At 55.4% G+C, this 21,453-nt stretch overlaps 1 protein-coding gene across 1 annotated transcript in view; it reads right to left on the bottom strand.

Annotated features, from left to right (window-relative positions):
- LOC140408255 (B-cell scaffold protein with ankyrin repeats-like) overlaps window positions 1–21,453 on the bottom strand; it is a 513,048-nt gene that overhangs the window by 363,414 nt on the left and 128,181 nt on the right. The window contains exons 6-7 of the mRNA XM_072495211.1: window positions 20,220–20,362; window positions 5,402–5,528 (exon numbers count right to left, since the gene is read on the bottom strand). Of these exons, the coding sequence (XP_072351312.1) occupies window positions 5,402–5,528; window positions 20,220–20,362 (270 nt within the window). The remainder of the gene's footprint in view (window positions 1–5,401; window positions 5,529–20,219; window positions 20,363–21,453) is intronic.

Below are 21,453 nucleotides of genomic sequence, written 5' to 3' on the forward strand. Positions count from 1 at the left end.
AGCAGTCTGGTTAAACAGCGAACTGATTGGCGCCCAGTGCCAATCGTGACTTTGGTGTTTTCCTGCTATTTAACCAGCGCGCCCATGCATCCGCGCTGGGTAAACGCAGTGGTTAAATCGCGGCCAGAGATAACGAGCCGGATTCTCTGCTCCTGAGCCTCCGCTCCGTGCCGTTCGCTGGCGGTGGTATTCCATCTTCCTGCCACTTGTCAATGGGATTTCCCATTGAAGCCGCCCCCCCCCCCCCACGCTGCTGGGAAACCTGAGGGGGGGGGGGGTGCATTGCCGGCAGGAAATGAGATCCCGCCGGAGAATTCTGATCAACATTGAACAAAACAAATGAATGAACTGTGTTTTTCCCAGCATTGTTTTGGTTATATTTCAGATTTGCAGTCTCGGCAGAATTTTGCTGTATTGTGATATGGTTACATCAGAGTTAGCAATGGAGCAACAAATGGGGACTGGACACGAGACCCTCCTCCTCTCAAACTCACATTCCGGGGCAGCGCTGCGATACTTTGATCAGGAAATCTGATAAAACTGGTCTAGCTGCTCAGACTCTGACTGCTGCTTTAGGTCGAGAATGGATATTGGCAAATGGACATTTGCTGCCTCGAATGCTCGCCAATTAATCTGCCAATAAAATACTAAATTACACAGATGTTGGCCCATTAACAGCTAGCACGAACAGACAATCTAATTGTACTGATAAGGCAGCCAAAGTGTTACAATAAACAGATGCATTGTCACATGTAAAACCCATGATAATCTTCTGTTTCCCATTGAGATAATTGTATGCGATGGTAATATAATTGTACATCTTGGTAATCCTTGTAATGACGAGGGATCAACAGGTAAGCAGATCAGGGTGACTGCGAAAGAGGGCATCCTGAAGCACTCCGACAGGATGGCTGGTGTGTGATACGGACGAAGATGTTCACCGACACAGTAAGATCTGCAACTCAGAGACTGGAATTTGGGTTGCCAACTCTGCAACCCAGGCTTGGAGTCTCCAGTAACTAATGGACTTGCTTTTCTATAGCACCTTCCAATAACTCAGGAAACCTTATTATTGTTCTGCCCTTCAGATGTAGTCACTATTGTAACGTAGCAAACTGAGCAGCAAATTTGTGCATGGCAAGATCCCACGATAGCAATATGCTAGCACCAGATTGTCAGCTTTCAATGATATTGATTAATATTGGCCGGGGCACACAGGGAACTCCTGTTCTCCCTTGTACTGCTCTCATGGCATCTTTTACATCCAGATAAGGGTTACGTATTTCATTCAGAGATATCCACTCTGACGGTGCAGCACTCCCTCAGTACTGACCCTCTGACAGTGCAGCACTCCCTCAGTACTGACCCTCTGACAGTGCAGCACTCCCTCAGTACTGACTCTCTGACAGTGCAGCACTCCCTCAGTACTGACCCTCTCACAGTGCAGCACTCCCTCAGTACTGACCCTCTGACAGTGCAGCACTCCCTCAGTACTGACCCTCTGACAGTGCGGCACTCCCTCAGTACTGACCCTCTGACAGTGCGGCACTCCCTCAGTACTGACCCTCTGACAGTGCAGCACTCCCTCAGTACTGACTCTCTGACGGTGCAGCACTCCCTCAGTACTGACCCTCTGACAGTGCAGCACTCCCTCAGTACTGACCCTCTGACAGTGCGGCACTCCCTCAGTACTGACCCTCTGACAGTGCAGCACTCCCTCAGTACTGACCCTCTGACAGTGCGGCACTCCCTCAGTACTGACCCTCTGACAGTGCGGCACTCCCTCAGTACTGACCCTCTGACAGTGCAGCACTCCCTCAGTACTGACTCTCTGACGGTGCAGCACTCCCTCAGTACTGACCCTCTGACAGTGCAGCACTCCCTCAGTACTGACCCTCTGACAGTGCGGCACTCCCTCAGTACTGACCCTCTGACAGTGCAGCACTCCCTCAGTACTGACCCTCTGACAGTGCAGCGCTCCCTCAGAACTGACACTCTGACAACGCAGCACTCCTTCAGTCCTGACCCTCTGACAGTGCAGCACTCCCTCAGTACTGACCCTCTGACAGTGCAGCACTCCCTCAGTACTGACCCTCTGACAGTGCAGCACTCCCTCAGTACGGACTCTCTGACAGTGCAACACACCCTCAGTACTGACCCTCTGGCAGTGCAGCACTCCCTCAGTACTGACCCTCTGACAGTGCAGCACTCCCTCAGTACTGACCCTCTGACAGTGTAGCACTCCCTCAGTACTGACCCTCTGACAGTGCAGCACTCCCTCAGTATTGGCCTTCCGACAGTGGGGCACTTCCTCAGTACTGATCCTCTGACAGTGCAGCACTCCCTCAGTACTGACCCTCTGACAGTGCAGCACTCCCTCAGTACTGACCCTCTGACAGTGTAGAGCTCCCTCAGTACTGACCCTCTGACAGTGCAGCACTCCCTCAGTACTGAGCTCTGACAGTGCAGTACTCCCTCAGTACTGACCCTCTGACAGTGCAGCACTCCCTCAGTACTGACCCTCCGACAGTGCAGCACTCCCTCAGTACTGACCCTCTGACAGTGCAGCACTCCCTCAGTACTGACCCTCTGACAGTGCAGCGCTCCCTCAGTACTGACCCTCTGACAGTGCAGCACTCCCTCAGTACTGACCCTCTGACAGTGCAGCACTCCCTCAGTACTGACCCTCCGACAGTGGGGCACTTCCTCAGTACTGACCCTCTGACAGTGCAGTGCTCCCTCAGTACTGACCCTCTGACAGTGCAGCACTCCCTCAGTACTGACCCTCTGACAGTGCGGCACTCCCTCAGTGTTGAACCTCTGACAGTGCAGATAATGAAGTAGTCCATGTCCAAATACAGCAAATCTTGGGCTGACAAGTGACAAGTTACATTTGCGCCACACAAGTGCCAGGCATTGACCATCTCCAATAAAAGAGGATTTAACCATCACCTCTTGACATTCAATGACATTACCATCATTGAACCCCCCACTATCAACATCCTGGGGTTACTATTGACCAGAAACTGAACTGGACTCGCCACATTAATACTGTGGCTACAAAAGCAGGTCAGAGGCTGGGATTCCTGCGGTGGGTAATTCACCTGCTGATCCCCCAAAGCCCGTCCACCATCTACAAGACAGCAGTCAGGAATGTAATGGAATACTCTACACTTGCCTGTGTAATGAATATAAGAAATTGTCATACTTTATAATTTGTACTTTTGTAGTAATATTTTTAAAACCTAAGTTAAATGCTGCTGGAGGTGTGATTGAAAGTGAGATAATCAGTGATTGTTGCAAGGGAATTGTTTTGCTGATAGATATTAAAAACATTTTACCTGTTTGCAGATAGAGGGCTAATGCAATGTTGCAACATTTTGAGCCTGGCTAAACAAATCAAGGCACATCTTGTAACAGGTGACAAAAGAATGTTGTGTGCTTTGAGTGCAGCTGGTGTAGTTAAAGGGAAGGGCCAGATCTGTCTGGACAAAGGAGTTACTTCCAGTGCTCTGAGCTGAGCATAAGATTTTCAGCTAGATCTTAAACAAACAATTTCTCTCTCCAAGGACTGCACACCAAGATAAGCAAGTAAAGTTGGCTGTTAACTTTATACATAAATGGTATTTGAAATATACAGGTTGCTGAATTGGAATGTAGAGGCAGTTTTCAGGACCCAAGTTAGGATGTTGTAACTGCTAACTGTAAAATGTCTTTGTTGCTAGTTCTGTGTTCAAATTGAAGTCTGTTTTATTATAAAAGCTGTCTGCTGGTCAGTGTTATCACTCCTGTGGCGCAGTAACATTTCCTCAAAGTTTTAACAAATGCAAATAGTTTGGTTTTAATCCAGGATCTTAACCAAAATTGGGGTTCCCGTACTTTGTGTACCACTAGGGATGAGTACAGCTCCGACAACACTCAAGAAGCTCAATGTCATCCAGGGCAAAGCAGCCCACTTGATTGCTCCTCCATCCACAAACATTCAAACCCTCTGCCACCGACGCACAGTGGCAGTCGTCTGTATCGTCTGCAAGATGCACTGCAGTAACTCACCAAGGCTCCTTCAACAGTACCTTCAAACCCATGCCCACTAGAAGGACATGGCTAGCAGATACCTGGGAACGCCACCACCTGCAGATTCCCCTCCAAGCCACAAGCCATCCTTCACTACAACTGGGTCAAAATCCTGGAGGTCACTCCCTAACAGCACAGTGGGTGTACCTACACCCCAGGGACTACAGTGGTTCAAGAGGGCATCTCACCACCACTTTCTGAAGGGCTATCAGAGATGGACAACAAATGCTGCTCTAACCAGTGACGTCCATATCCTGTAAATTATTATCCTTTTTAATTGCAATGCTGCTTTCTAAAATTATTCATGTGTGAATTGCTATGGAAATGGAATTTCCATTAAAATTTACCTTTTCACCTTACACATCCCCCATTTATGATTCCATCTCATGGTGTCATCACTCCATTGATGCCAGTTTTTCAATAAAATCTCCCTGTGCATTTATACTTTGATATAAACACAATATTTATTAGGCACAAACACAACAGTTAAACCTTTAAAAAAAATTTAGAGTACCCAATTCATTTTTTCCAATTAAGGGGCAATTTATCGTGGCCAATCCACCTACCCTGCACATCTTTGGGTTGTGGGGGTGAGACCCATGCAGACACGGGGAGAATGTGCAAACTCCACACGGACAGTGACCCAGGGCCGGGACACAACAGTTAAACCTGATGACAACCCTCCCCCCATTTCCATCCATGTGCATTTCCTTGGTTAACAGGCAAGGGGTGAACTTTGTACAAACACGGCAGATTTATGATTGATCCATTACCTTGCCCCCCCTAAAGAATCACCCCCACCAACCCACCTCCACAAACCACCATCCCCATTAACCCCTCCCCCCTCTCCATACCCCATCCTTGCCCCAAAACAACACCAATCTGGTTTAGCTGAATAAACTGTGCACAGAGACTGGGACTGTCCTGCTCAGAATGGCATCGAGCTGAATTTTAACACCGGGTGGAGGGTGGGGTATTCCAACGCCCCCACCCCCCCATTCCGCCACTACCCCCCCACCCCCCCCCCCCCCCCCCCCACTAAACCCCCCCTCCCATCCCGCTGAGTTTTCCAGCTGTGAAGCTGGCTCACCATTGGAAACTAGTGGGATCTCCCTATCCCACTGATATCTACGATGTTTTGCGTGACTCGCCTGCCCGGCCAAGGGGTCGACGGGTCGCGGAGAGTGGGTGGCCTTCAACAGGACCTGAGGATGCCGCTAATGGGAAGGACAGGAAGATCCCACCGTATACTCCGTTTCACCAACAATTGCATCGGCTGTTTCGTTGCTCAATGCAGGGGTACAAAGCTTTGCGTTAACAAACTTACTGTTGTGCTCAGCCCGGTCATCAGGTCCAAGGGTCTGGAAAGCACCAAATCCACTGGGAGGTAGCGAGTTTCGGAGAGATTGAGTGAGGAGCTGATCCAGTTGATCCTTGGAGTTGATCTGGAATGCCTAGAGCGACAAACAAATGCAACGAAGACTGAGGGTCACAAATCCATTGCTCAGGAATTCTCTGCAGAACCCAGTACGATATCTACCTGACTTGCCAACAATCCAGCTGCAAAATCAACCCATAATGGAGGTTACTCCCATCATTATTCCCAGAAATAATGGAACTAGGGAACAGGAGAATCTCTTTAATCCCTTGAGTTGGCTCCACCATCCATTCTGATCTTGGCTGCCCTGCAACTTCACTCCATCCATAACCTGAACACCCTTCATCCATAATTCGCTACAGTCTACCAGGGGCCAGATACAACAGACATCTATCCACTTCAAATCTTGAAGACTCCAAATGATCACCAGCATCAATAAATTTGTGGGAGAAAGTGAATCCGAGATTTGCGCAGCCTTTTATGTGAATAAGTGCCTCCTGACATCATACAGGGAGAGGCTGGCTTTTAATCTTCTGCCCAGGGGGAGTAGTGGGTAGCGACTTGGTGACAGCTCTGTGAACTCGGGGTGTGTGGTATTATAGGTATTACGGTACCTGACAGGCTAAAGCACTATTGGTGGAAACTGTATGCTTTCTATTGGCTAGAGTGTATGGTAGCTCCGCCCTGCTAGGCGGTGTACAAGAGCCCGTGCCGCCCCAGCAGCCCTCATTCTGTACCTGAGCTGCTGGGGGAAACATCTAGCTTATTAAAGCCTTCAGTTGGACTACAACCTCGCTTTAGTGGTCACTGATCGTTTAATAAGCTAGTTTTTTAAGAAGAAAGGATGGAGCTCCGAATCAAGCCGGAGTGTCTGCAACTCAGCCCCCACGCGGCGAACTCAGCGGCAATCTTTAAGCACTGGCTGGCGTGTTTTAAAGGGTATCGCGAGACGGCCGAAAACGCACCCACGGGAGAGCAGAAACTGCACGTCCTGCACTCAAGGTTGAGCCCGGAGATTTACATCCCCATCGAGGAAGCGGAAGACTTCGATGCAGCAATTGAGCTGCTAAAAGGACACTATATTCGCCCGGTAACCAGGTCTACGCCCGGCACCTGCTTGCAACAAAGCGACAGACCCCTGGGGAATTCTACCGTGCACTCCTGGTGCTGGGAAGAAGCTGCGGCTGCCCGTAAGTTTTGGCGAGCGAACACACGGAACACTTAGTCCGGGATGCTTTCGTGGCAGGTATGCTATCGTTACAAATCCGCCAGCGCCTGTTAGAGAAGGAAACCCTGGGTCTCAGGGAGGCACGGGCCCTTGCAGGCTCCCTGGAGGTGGCCTCCAGGAACGCCCGCGCCTACATTCCCGACCGCGCGGCAGCCCCCGGGCAGTGTGGAACCCCGCCGCGGCCGACCCCAAGACTTCTCCCGTTCCCCCACAGGCCTGCGCTGCAAGGCGGCCTGGCAAACCCGAGGGGCCCCGCTGCTACTTTTGCGGGCAGGCCAAGCACACCCGCCAGCGCTGCCCGGCCCGCGCATCCACCTGCAGAGGGATGTGGCAAAAAGGGCCATTTCGTGGGGGTATGTCAGGCCCGAGCGGTGGCCGCGGTCTCCAGCGGCGAATGCGGACCACAACCACAAACTTCTCCACGGGCCACGTGCGGCCAGCAGTCACCGCCACCTCCATATCCCAGAGCCACGTGTGGACCCTGGGCGCCGCCATCTTGTTCCGCGGACGCCACGTTGGAGGGATGGGCGCCACCATTTTGTGCACCCCCGGCCATGTGCGACCAATGAGAGACGCCATCTTGGATGAACCCCCAGGACCCCAGCTCGGCCGACCACACAGTGCCCGAACAGAACTCTCAACGACTGCGATTGGCCTCGGTGACTCTGGATCAGTCTCGGCCTCGAACACTCGCAACCGCTACGCTGACCGTTTTCATCAACGGGCACGAGACGTCCTGCCTAATCGACTCTGGGAGCACGGAGAGCTTCATACACCCCACACGGTAAGGCGCTGTTCCCTCCTCATCCACCCCGTTAATCAAAAAATCTCACTGGCCTCCGGTTCCCACTCAGTGGAGATAAAGGGATTTTGTGTAGCAAACCTCACAGTCCAGGGCAGGGAGTTCAAAAATTTCCGTCTCTACGTCCTTCCCCACCTCTGTGCGGTTACACTCCTGGGTTTAGACTTCCAGTGTAACCTTCACAGTCTGACCTTCCAATTCGGCGGCCCAATACCCCCCCCTACTGTCTGCGGCCTCGCGACCCTTCAAGTCGACCCGCCTTCCCTGTTTGCGAACCTCACCCCGGATTGCAAACCCGTCGCCACCAGGAGCAGACGCTACAGTGCCCAGGACCGGATCTTTATTAGGTCAGAGGTCCAAAGGCTACTGAGGGAAGGGATCATTGAAGCCAGTAACAGTCCCTGGAGAGCTCAAGTAGTGGTGGTAAAGACCGGGGAGAAGCATAGGATGGTCATCGACTACAGTCAGACCATCAACAGGCTTACGCAGCTGGACGCGTACCCTCTCCCCCGCATATCCGACCTGGTAAACAGGATTGCGCATTATAAGGTCTTCTCCACGGTGGACCTCGAGTCCGCCTACCACCAGCTCCCCATCCGTACTAGTGACCGCAAATACACTGCCTTCGAGGCAGACGGGCGGCTCTATCACTTCTTAAGGGTTCCCTTTGGTGTCACCAATGGGGTCTCGGTCTTCCAGCGCGAGATGGACCGAATGGTTGACCGGTACGGTTTACGGGCAACATTCCCGTATCTCGATAATGTCACCATCTGCGGCCACGACCAGCAGGACCACGACATCAACCTCCGAAAATTTCTCCAGACCGCTAAAATCCTTAATCTAACATACAAGAAGGATAAATGAAAATGAAATGAAATGAAATGCATGTTTAGCACCGACCGTCTAGCCATTCTCGGCTACGCAGTGCGAAATGGAGTTATAGGCCCCGATCCTGAACGCATGCGCCCTCTTATGGAGTTCCCCCTCCCTCACTGCTCCAAGGCCCTGAAACGCTGCCTAGGGTATTTTAGCTACTACGCCCAGTGGGTCCCCAACTCTGCGGACAAGGCCCATCCCCTGATCCAATCCACAGCTTTTCCCCTGTCGATAGAGGCCCGCCAGCCCTTCAGCCGCATCAAAGCAGACATTGCAAAGGCCACGATGCGCGCCATCGATGAGTCCCTCCCCTTCCAGGTCAAGAGCGATGTGTCCGACGTAGCTCTGGAGGCCACTCTCAACCAAGCGGGCAGACCCGTGGCCTTATTCTCCCGTACCCTCCATGCTTCCGAAATCCGCCACTCCTCAGTCGAAATGGAGGCCCAGGCCATAGTAGAAGATGTGCGACATTGGAGGCATTACCTGGCTGGCAGGAGATTCACTCTCCTCACTGACCAACGGTCGCTTTCATGTTCGATAATGCACAGCGGGGCAAGATAAAAAAACGACAAGATCTTGCGGTGGAGGATCGAACTCTCCACCTACAACTACGAGATCTTGTATCGTCCCGAGAAGCTAAACGAGCCTCCTGACACCCTGTCCCGCGGCACATGTCCACCGCACAAGTGGACTGCCTCCGAGCCCTTCACGAGGACCTCTGCCACCCGGGGGTCACTCGCTTTTTCCATTTTGTCAAGACCCGCAACCTGCCCTACTCCATTGAGGAGGTCAGGACAGCCACCAGGGACTGCCGAATCTGCGCGGAGTGCAAACCGCACTTCTACCGGCCAGAGAGAACGCACCTGATAAAGGCTTCCCGTCCCTTTGAACGCCTCAGCATGGACTTCAAAGGCCCCCTCCCCTCCACCGACCGCAACACGTACTTCGTGAACGTGATTGACGAGTACTCCCGGTTCCCATTCGCCATCCCCTGCCCCGACATGACCGCAACCACCGTCGTCAAGGCCCTCCAGGGTATTTTTACACTGTTCGGGTTCCCCGCTTACATACATAGTGATATGGGGTCCTCCTTTATGAGCGACGAACTGCGTCAATTCCTGCTCAGCAAGGGCATCGCCTCGAGCAGGACGACCAGTTACAACCCCCGGGGTAACGGACAGGTAGAGAGGGAGAACAGAACAGTCTGGAAGACCGTCCTACTGGCCCTACGGTCCAGGAATCTCCCAGTCTCCCGCTGGCAAGAAGTCCTCCCGGATGCCCTCCACTCCATCCGGTCACTACTCTGTACGACCACCAATCAGACACCTCACGAACATCTCCTTCTCTTCCCTAGGAAGTCTTCCTCCGGGACCTCGCTCCCGACCTGGCTCCGACGATCACAGAGGACGACCAGGGCCCCCGATCGACTGATTGCTTCATTTTAACTGTAATCTGTAAATATAAAACACCGAATGTACATAGTTACCAGACTTGTAAATAGTTACCAAACACTGTCCGGAGGTATTACGGTACCTCCATAACTAATTATACCACGTTTTATGTTTTGTACTTTCCGGCCACCACCCCCGCCGGACTCCTTTTTAACAGGGGGTGAATGTGGTATTATAGGTATTACGGTACCTGACAGGCTAAAGCACTATTGGTGGAAACTGTATACTTTCTATTGGCTAGAGTGTATAATAGCTCTGCCCTGCTAGGCGGGGTATAAGAACCCGTGCCGCCACAGCAGCCCTCATTCTGTACCTGAGCTGCTGGGGAAACATCTAGCTTATTAAAGCCTTCAGTTGGATTACAACCTCGCTTTAGTGGTCATTGGTCGTGCATCAGGGTGTCCCCCTCGGGATCGGGGTGGCCTGGCTCAGACCCCCATTGCTGTAGTATTTATTTTAAACACACCCATTGGGTACAAGTTCCAGGCCCCTGGCTCCTCACACTACTGACTGCTCACTGTGTCCTGTAAATGTTCATATCGAGGGTCAGCTGTACAACAGGCCGAGGAGGAGGTGCGAAGGAGGCGCCGCATCAGGGCACGTAAATACCGTCAGCGTCTGTCCTTCGACGAGATGCCAAACCACCTGTGCCACCAAAGCGCCGTCTTCACCACACCCCTTCCACCACCCGTCACATCCCCCCCCCCCCACCCAGCTCCGCCCATCCCTCACACCCTTCAGACAGAGGAATGAGGCAATCCGAATGTTGGTGGAAAGGTTTGTTGTGCGACGACCCCATCTCTGCACCCGCGACGACCCCATCTCTGCACCCGCGACGACCCCATCTCTGCACCCGCGACGACCCCATCTCTGCACCCGCGACGACCCCATCTCTGCACCCGCGACGACCCCATCTCTGCACCCGCGGCGACCCCATCGCTGCACCCGCGGCGACCCCATCGCTGCACCCGCGACGACCCCATCTCTGCACCCGCGACGACCCCATCTCTGCACCCGCGACGACCCCACCTCTGCACCCGCGACGACCCCACCTCTGCACCCGCGACGACCCCACCTCTGCACCCGCGACGACCCCATCGCTGCACCCGCGACGACCTCATCTCTGCACCCGCGACGACCCCATCTCTGCACCCGCGACGACCCCATCTCTGCACCCGCGACGACCCCATCTCTGCACCCGCGACGACCCCATCTCTGCACCCGCGCCGACCCCATCTCTGCACCCGCGACGACCCCATCTCTGCACCCGCGACGACCCCACCTCTGCACCCGCGACGACCCCACCTCTGCACCCGCGACGACCCCATCTCTGCACCCGCGACGACCCCACCTCTGCACCCGCGACGACCCCATCTCTGCACCCGCGGCGACCCCATCTCTGCACCCGCGACGACCCCATCTCTGCACCCGCGACGACCCCACCTCTGCACCCGCGACGACCCCATCTCTGCACCCGCGACGACCCCACCTCTGCACCCGCGACGACCCCACCTCTGCACCCCCGACGACCCCATCTCTGCACCCGCGACGACCCCATCTCTGCACCCGCGACGACCCCATCTCTGCACCCGCGACGACCCCATCTCTGCACCCGCGACGACCCCATCTCTGCACCCGCGACGACCCCACCTCTGCACCCGAGCCGACCCCATCTCTGCACCCGCGACGACCCCATCTCTGCACCCGCGACGACCCCATCTCTGCACCCGCGACGACCCCATCTCTGCACCCGAGCCGACCCCATCTCTGCACCCGCGACGACCCATCTCTGCACCCGCGACGACCCCATCTCTGCACCCGCGGCGACCCCATCTCTGCACCCGCGGCGACCCCATCTCTGCACCCGCGACGACCCCACCTCTGCACCCGCGACGACCCCATCTCTGCACCCCCGACGACCCCATCTCTGCACCCCCGACGACCCCATCTCTGCACCCGCGACGACCCCATCTCTGCACCCGCGACGACCCCATCTCTGCACCCGCGACGACCCCATCTCTGCACCCGCGACGACCCCATCTCTGCACCCGCGGCGACCCCATCTCTGCACCCGCGACGACCCCATCTCTGCACCCGCGACGACCCCATCTCTGCACCCCCGACGACCCCATCTCTGCACCCGCGGCGACCCCATCTCTGCACCCCCGACGACCCCATCTCTGCACCCGAGCCGACCCCATCTCTGCACCCGCGACGACCCCATCTCTGCACCCGCGACGACCCCATCTCTGCACCCGCGACGACCCCATCTCTGCACCCGCGGCGACCCCATCTCTGCACCCCCGACGACCCCATCTCTGCACCCGCGACGACCCCATCTCTGCACCCGCGACGACCCCATCTCTGCACCCCCGACGACCCCATCTCTGCACCCGAGCCGACCCCATCTCTGCACCCGCGGCGACCCCATCTCTGCACCCGCGACGACCCCATCTCTGCACCCGCGGCGACCCCATCTCTGCACCCCCGACGACCCCATCTCTGCACCCGCGACGACCCCATCTCTGCACCCGCGGCGACCCCATCTCTGCACCCCCGACGACCCCATCTCTGCACCCGCGACGACCCCATCTCTGCACCCGCGGCGACCCCATCTCTGCACCCGCGACGACCCCATCTCTGCACCCGCGGCGACCCCATCTCTGCACCCGCGACGACCCCATCTCTGCACCCGCGCCGACCCCATCTCTGCACCCCCGACGACCCCATCTCTGCACCCGCGCCGACCCCATCTCTGCACCCGCGACGACCCCATCTCTGCACCCGCGCCGACCCCATCTCTGCACCCGCGACGACCCCATCTCTGCACCCGCGACGACCCCATCTCTGCACCCGCGACGACCCCATCTCTGCACCCGCGACGACCCCATCTCTGCAGCCGCGACGACCCCATCTCTGCACCCGCGACGACCCCATCTCTGCACCCGCGACGACCCCATCTCTGCACCCGCGACGACCCCATCTCTGCACCCGCGACGACCCCATCTCTGCACCCGCGCCGACCCCATCTCTGCACCCGCGACGACCCCATCTCTGCACCCGCGACGACCCCATCTCTGCACCCGCGACGACCCCATCTCTGCACCCGCGCCAACGTAACTGGTGTCTGACTTTCGTCTTTTACCTGACCTACCTCTCCTAGGTCTGACGCCAGATTTCACATCAGACATGGAGGCGGCTTGCTGTGTATCTGAGATGACTTTGCCAGCCGTCCTCTGGAGCCATCATGCCGGCCTGCTGCATCCTGCCCACCGTCGCGGCCAACCTTCAGGTGTCACAGGTGGCGAGGTGCCACCTGTTCTGCCCGGTGCCCATCAGATGTCAGATGGGGGAGGATTCACAAGGTGTCACAGCAGCTCCCCTGCAGGAGGCACCAGCATGGGCCCCATCACTCCCTCCTCCCTCGGGGCGCACCATGGCCCCCGGGCTACTCCATGGGACTGAGATGAGGCCGGAGTGAGCTCCAGAGGCTCCACCTCCATCAGGCGCTGTCAGTCATAGAGTCCCACTCTCGTCTCAACCAGAGTCTCGCTGCCCTCAACCATGGAGCACGGAGAATGGGCCACGTCCCTCAGCGAGTGAGTCATGTCCCTCACTGCCTTGGTTATGTCCCTCTGTGACTGGCCCAGGTCAGTCTGCACCCGGCCAGTGCTCCCGATGCCATGAGCCTTTGTGACTGGGCCATGCTCTGGATCACCGCAGCAATGCCCATGTGGGTCTGGGACATGTCAGTCTGTGGCTGGGTTTCACTGTCCTGAGCTCAGCCATCGACCGCACAGTGTGCTCCAAGCCTTGGACGTCTTGACCCATAGCTGTTACTTTTTGACCCAAGGCTTCCACCGTGGATGGCACCCGTTCAGTGTTGGCCTGGGTACCGCGCATTGTCAACACAATCCCCTGCGACTGAAGGCAGTTGGACTCGTCCAGCTGCACCTGGAGTCGCTGGAAAGTGGCTGAAACCTCCTCCTGTAGATCCTGGCTCTGCATCTCCACCAGGGATGTGATCATACTTTCGAGAAGTGCGATACCTGTCTGGGCGGCAGCTGTTTCCTGGAGTGGGCCAGCCCTCCGACCGTCCGCTCCCTCGGGTGTCTTGACCTCCACCTGATGTGCTGAAACATGTGTGACGTGTGCACCTGAAGGTGACCCAAGAGCTTCCTCATTAAAATGCCGCAGCGAGGTGTTAGTCTCTGCCATGGTGGAGGGTGCTGGTGAATGCAGTGCTGGGAAATCGGTGTCGTCCCAGACTGGTCCTCTGGGGTGTGTTGGGGGTGTGGCAGAGTGTGAGGTACCCCAGGGGGGCCAGCCTGGTCTGAAGGTGATCCTGGAAGATGAAAGTCAAGCCATGTGGAAGGAGTGGTCTGAGGGAGAGGGTGACTGGCTACAGGGACATCATTTTGTATTAGGGGCTCACTTGGTTGTCGTGTGCTGACCTCTGCCCCGGGGATGGCCCCTCCTACGCCTTCCCGGCTAATTCAATCATCCTCTGCTCTCCGGGGGTGAGAGTCCTGAGGTCTGGGCTGCCCCTCTGGTCTTCTCCCGCTTTCATCTGTTACCTGGGGGACACATGGTGAGATGTATGGTGGTGAGTTGCACGAGCGGTCTGTAGCTGGTGGCCTGTGTGTGCAAGGCCCCTGACCAATGAGGACAATACAGGTGATGTGGTTTGGTGCAGGGTGGGATATGAGGGCGATGTGGACAGGTGGGTTTTGATTGGCCTCGCTGGGAGTGGGGGTATGGAGTGATGCCAGGGGAACAGACATGGTGGCTCATCCGAGCTGCCCTCAGGAGGTCGTTCATCTTCTTCTGACGCTGCGTGCCATCCACCTGGTGAGGCTGACCGCCTCGGCCACCACCGCCAAGGTCCGGCTGATGACTGCAGGCGGGACCCTCCTGCTCACCCTGGGAAATAGGCCTGGATTCTCCGCCATTTGCCGCCGGTCGGAGGGTCCCCAGTGCGGCAAAGAATCAACCAATCGGGATTAGTGGCAGGTGAGTGTGGACGCCGATCCGATCACGATGCTCCGGCCTCACTGGTGCCAGGATCGGGGTTCATACCGCGTGCCAGCGGGAGGATGCAAAGACCCATGGGTCTGAATGACCAATTTGTATCCCCTTAGTGGGCCGGGCACACTATTCTCCGGCTGTCCGCGATTCTCCAGTCCCCTGGGCGGGAATCACGTGGGCGGGAATCACAATAGGTCTCACCAAACGGGCCCTGACATGGTATCCCTCATGGTGGGCCAAGGGGGTAACTCCTTAAGGGAGTACCCCCAAAGTCCATCCGAGGGCCACCCTCCTCCCCCCCACAATGCATGACCTGCCCACCCCTCCTCTTGCAGACCTTCACCGCCCCCCCCCCCCAGGGCCTCCCCCAGAGAACCTCAAAAATGGGAGACTCACCCAAGGGACCCCCTTAATATGGAGATTCCCCCCACAGAGACCCCCTAACTAAAAGGAACTCCTCCACAGAGACTCCCTAACTAAAGGAAATACCCCACAGAGACCGTCTAACTATAGGGACACCCACATGGACCCCCTAAATAGAGGGATCCCCCCACAGAGACCCCCAGAACAGAGAGACCCTCCCACAGACCCCCTTAAACCCCAATGTTTACATCAAAGAGAGATAAGTATGATTGCAATGCACTTACCTGTCTTTGATGTGGTTGATGTTTGTAAACATTGGAGTTTCAGCACTGAGAGTTACTCATCCCTGAAGGTAGATGAATGAATCAAGATTGCAGCTGTTGTGTGGAAGCTGTCAATCGCAGCCTACTGCTAGAAATGAATGAATGGCTGGCAGCTAATGGACCAGAGAGTTTTAAACACAGGTCACAGCTGTTCTGCCAGGAATAGACAAGTGGAGCTTCAGGTGAGCGTCGCAGCTGTCATTTTTTCAATTGCCCCTGTTTGGGCTACTCTCTAACTTCGAGGCAGGGTTTTTTTTGGGGGGGCAGTTTGGGTTTGTAGGGGGTCCCTCTAGTTAGGGTGTATCTGGGGGGTCTCTGTGGGTGGTCATCCTATTAAGGGGTCCCAATATTAAGGAGGACCCTGTTGGGGGTCACCCTATTAAGGGAGTCTCTGTGGGGGGGGGGTCTCCCTAGTCAGGGAGTCCCTGGGGTTGGGGGTATGTCAGGACACCCCCATATTTGGGGGATGGGGGGCACACAGAAACTCCTGGGGTGGGGAGCTGCTTTGCGACGAGAGGTTGCTGATTTTCACTGGTGGGGGAGGGGGTTAGCCGGCCGTGGGACTTCGCTATCGGGCCACCCGCTCAAATTGGCAGGCCGATAACAGGATTCGCTCGAGAATCCCGTCTGTTCCTCGCTGTGGTGAGGAATACGGAATTGCTCCCTGATTTGTGCTCCCTTGGGGAACGTGAATCGGTAGCACTCCTCCTCCGGCGTGAGAACATAGGGTGGGATTTCGGAATTGGCGATCGGGCGGAGAATCAATTTTTACAACCGAATCGGGGGTGGCACCTGTTTCCGATGCTCCTCCCCCCCCCCCCCCCGAAACAACATCATCGCGGTGCGTGCCGCTCGCCATTGGGACGGCCTCAGGGCGTCACCTGAAGGCCCTCCCCTGATGCTCCACCCCCGATGGGCCGAGTTCCCGACAGCGGGGTTGACGTGTGGTCTCAGAGGCCGGGAATCCGGCATGGCGACTGCGGACCGCTCCCAGCGCCGCCACAGCCGGGCGCGAGCTGTGCTGCGAGCCGTGGGGGGGGGGGGGGCATCGGCGAGTGCTGGGGGGATAGGTGGGGGGATTGGCTAGGGGGAAGCCAGGGAGGCACTATCTGGCAGGTCGGGTCCGCGCACGGCCGACGCCATGTTTTACGTCGCGACCGCTGCAGGTTGTCACCGTGCGCATGTGCGGCAACGGACCCGGCAATTCTCCGGCTGTTTGTGTCGTGGAGGCTGGGGGTTTTACGTGGCGCAGCTGCTCGCCCCTCACCGGCCGCAGGGTCGGTGCTGGGGGGGGCGTCGACTTTCCCACGTAAAACGCTACAGATCCTCCAGACATAGTCTCAAAATTGGAGAATCCCGGCCTGTTTCCCAAACGGAGAATCCCGTCCGTTGTATTGAGCCCCCAGTCGGTGAAGCACGGAGTTCCTCATTTCTGAGCCACCTTCGTGGCTGGAATGAGAGTGTGTGGGGCGTGGAGTGTTTATAAACAGCTCCATCTTGTCAAGCTTTCCAGCGCCAAACCCGGCCCCAGCGAATCCGACGTTGACGGGAATGAGTATTGTTGTAGATTTATATGAGCAGAGTGCCCTGAATTACTCCCCAAACAGCGGCCACAACGGTAACATGAACCACAGAAAATCCAAACCTGGGGCGTCATTCTCCGCCCCGCCACATTTCTGCCCCGACCGGTCGGCGGGAGTCTCCGTAACGCCGGCCGGTCAATGGGGTTTCCCATTGTGGGGCAGCCCCACGCCGTCGGGAAACCCCCGGGCGCCGGCAAAACGGAGACTCCCCCGGCGGAGAATCACGCCCCAGGTGTCAACGCTTGGGGCTGGGTTCTCCGATTCTGAGACTAAGTGCTGACGCTGGCGTGGGAACGATGGCCTTTTACGACTGAAATAACGGCGCAAAAGCTGCACCGATCCTCCGTCTGGTGGGGGCCTAGCAGGCACGCAGCGTAAAGCCCCCGGCTCTAGTTGCCGATACGGCTGGAGAATTGCCGGCTCCGTGGCCACGCAAGCGGACGCTGGCGGCCTGCAGCGGCCGTGCCCTGCAACATGGCGCCGGCCGCGGGCGGACCCGGCCTGACAAATAGTGACCCCCCCTTGGCCGGGCTCGCCATCTCCCCAGCACTGCCCCCAGCCCCCGCCAAAGCCCACGCTGCCCGCGGATCGGCTCTCCCCCCCCCCCGCCCCGACTGTGGCGGTGCTGGACTCAGTCCGCAGCCGCCACGCCGAGTTCCCGTAAAACATACAACACGCAACCCGCGTCGTCAGGAACCCGGCCCATTGGTGGCGAAGCATTGAGGGGAGGGCCTCAGGGAACGTCCTGATGCCGTGCGCTGTACTCCTAGAGTGCGCTGTTTTGAACGGGGCGGAGCATCGCAAAAGAGGCACCGTCCCCGATTTCGGCGTCAACCTGGATTCTCCGGCCGATCGGTGAACGCGATTTTGCCGTCGGAGACCGGAGAATCCCGCCCTTGATCTCCCATACGGAGAATTTCGGCCAGTGATTTTACAGTCGGACTCCTGTTCTGAGCCTCTTGTTCCTCTCCCAAAATGCAAAGCATATCAGTAGTGGAAATAGCAGCGAGGGATGGGGTGGAGCAGCTGGAAAACTGATGAAGAACTGAAGTATTTAAAATGGGTTACTTTTGGTTTAGCAATCTTCAATATTTCTGTGCAGGTGTCCAGTCAAACATTAATTTGTTTGCGACGCATCAACACCTCGATCCTGACAAAGAGCCATGAACATCTCTGCCTGTTGAAGCTGCAGCTATTGTCCAGATGGAATCAGAATAATGATGTCTAGGCCTGTGCTGTATCTGATGCAATAACTCGGATCTTGAAGCTGCATTAATGCTGCACCTTAACCAGACCGGTAACAGTGAATTTGAAATACAAAGCACCCAACAAAGAGATAATGAATTGCTGCTGACACTCACTCTCCACCAATTTTCCATAGATGTGTTCTGCCAACAGCACTGTATATCCATACAGACAATACCACACACGCAGAGCAACACTGGAACAAAAACACCATTGTTCTTTTCTAGACTGCATTTCACTAAATTTGTATAGGCTCCCTTAAAATATCCACTTCCATATCAATCTTATCTCCTCAGAGTGGGCACAGTTTTCTGTGTTGTTTTTGTAGATTATACAACACAGCAGCCCATTTGGCCCATCAAGCCTGTACGGACTAGTGAAATAAAAGAAAGTAGAATGTTTTGAAATAACAACAGAAAATCGTGGGAGAATTCAGCGGATCACATCTGAGGCGTGGGAAACAGAGTCAGCAACCTTTCAGTTGATGAATGTTCGGCTGAAGGTCCTGATTTTACTTCAGATTTCCAGCACCTGCAGCACGGTGAAGGTGTTGTCACTGTTGTGGGAAACACAGCAGTCAATTTGTGCCGAGCAAGCTCCCACAGACAGCAGCAGCAGAGTGGTCAGACAACCTGGCTTTGTGATGTCGATGGAGAGTCAGGAATTTCCAAGAACACCGATCTCCTCATCTCCCTTCCGTGTTCTCTGCTAGTTAACCAAAATCAGTGTCTCCTGGTTACTAACCCTCCTGAAAATAGAAATTCTCCTTATTTACTCTATCCAAACCCATCATTGAGTTGGAAACTTCTCATAAATACACAGCTGTGGTCTCCATGCCTGAGCTTCGAGGAGGAAGAAGAAAGGTTCACTAGACTGCTGGCTGGGATGAAAGGGCTGTCCTATTTGGAGAGTTTGAGTAGAATATGCCGAAACACTCTGGAGTTTAAAAGAATGAGAATAAGAGAACAAAGAACAGCACAGGAACAGGCCCTTCGGCCCTCCAAGCCTGCGCCGACCATGCTGCCCGACTAAACTACAATCTTCTACACTTCCGGGTTCCGTATCCCTCTATTCCCATCCTATTCATGTATTTGTCAAGATGCCCCTTAAACGTCACTATCGTGAGACCTGAACTCATTGCAGTGTACAACATTCACTGTGGACGGCTGAGAGCAGCAGTCTTCACTCAGAAGGTGTAAATGTTTGGAATACTCCTCTCCAAAAGGCTGTGAATGCTCCATCATGGAGAGTATTCCAGACCAAAGGAAACAAGAGATTTGGCAATTCTTACGTTCTTGTGTATTTCTCCTGGACATTCTCCGCTCTAACAAGGCCAATTCTTGTTTCCCCAACTTCTCCTCCCAACTCATCACCCCCCCCCCCCCTCATCACCCCCCCCCCCCTCATCACCCCCCCCCCTCATCACCCCCCCCCTCATCACCCCCCCCCCTCATCACCCCCTCCCCTCATCACCCCCCCCCCCCTCATCACCCCCCCCCCCCTCATCACCCCCCCCCCTCATCACCCCCCCCCCTCATCACCCCCCCCCCCTCATCACCCCCCCCCCTCATCACCCCCCCCCCCCCTCATCACCCCCCCCCCTCATCACCCCCCCCCCCTCATCACCACCCCCCCCCACCCAATACCACCCCCTTCCCCTCCCTCCCTGGTACCATTCGAATAAATCTCCTCTGTTCCCTCTCTAAAGACTCTGCAGCCTCTCTGAAGTTGCCCAGCTGGGGATTTGTATCTTCGCCCAGCAGCATTTCCCTCTGTCAGTTTCTTCTGCTGAGGGACTCAATATCTGTGTTGACCAAATTGGCACAGTCGGAGTTCAAATTTTCCCCTTGAAACATTATTTTTCATACCTGGCAGATGAATTCTATTGGATCAGCTGTTCGAATTAGCAGCCGCTCAATTTCCTCCATCGGTGTGTAGTAGAGAACTTCAGCCGTGGCTATTCTCACTCCTCCACTATAAAGGCTGATTGTCACTGGGCCAGCAGGGAGATCTGGAAAACAGGGATAGGTGTAAACAGAAAGAACTGCATTTCTATAGCACCCTTCACAGCCCCACAACGTCCCAAAGTGCTTTACAGCCAATGAAGTACTTTTGAAGTGTAGCCCTGTTGTCATGTAGGAAACATGGTAGCCAATTTGCACACAGCAAGATGTTCAGTAATGGGTTAAGAGGCATTCCAATTAGTTGTCTCATTTATGTTAAGTATCCAATAATTGACACTGATATGTAAAGGGGCTTCAGGTGGCCTTTGTGTCAGGTGATGTGAAGATAGGATTTTGTGCAGAGTCTGCTAAAGTGAAACAAAGGTGTTCGTGAAAAGGAGCAGAACCGTTGTCTCTTTATACAACAGCAGCTAAACGTCTAACACAAGATCCCATTGTGTTAATGATCAGATCATATTTAAAATAATGCCACGGGTGGTTATATTTCTGTGTGAGAGAGCAGACCCGGTCTCATATGAACATCTAATCTGAAAGACATCGGGCGGGATTCTCTGTTTCTGAGACTAAGTGTTGACGCCAACGCAAAATTCGTGGACTTTCACGACAAAAAAACTTCCGCTGCGGAGGGGCTAGCACCAGTGCCACGTGGAACACAATCGATTCCAATGAGAAACGGGGCCGGATTCGCCGGGTCCGTGATTGATACTCGGGAGGCTGACAAGCTGCAGCCGCACACACACATTACACTCCCCGCACACACTCATCCCAGCCGCACACACACATTACACTCCCCGCACACACTCATCCCATCCGCACACACACATTACACTCCCCGCACACACTCATCCCAGCCGCACACACACATTACACTCCCCACACACACTCATCCCAGCCGCACACACACATTACACTCCCCACACACACTCATCCCAGCCGCACACACACATTACACTCCCCACACACACTCATCCCAGCCGCACACACACATTACACTCCCCACACACACTCATCCCAGCCACATACACACATTACACTCCCCACACACTCATCCCAGCCGCACACACACATTACACTCCCCACACACACTCATCCCAGCCGCACACACACATTACACTCCCCACACACACTCATCCCAGCC

This window comes from Scyliorhinus torazame, chromosome 3, assembly GCF_047496885.1.
Source record: "Scyliorhinus torazame isolate Kashiwa2021f chromosome 3, sScyTor2.1, whole genome shotgun sequence".
Lineage (NCBI taxonomy): Eukaryota > Metazoa > Chordata > Chondrichthyes > Carcharhiniformes > Scyliorhinidae > Scyliorhinus > Scyliorhinus torazame.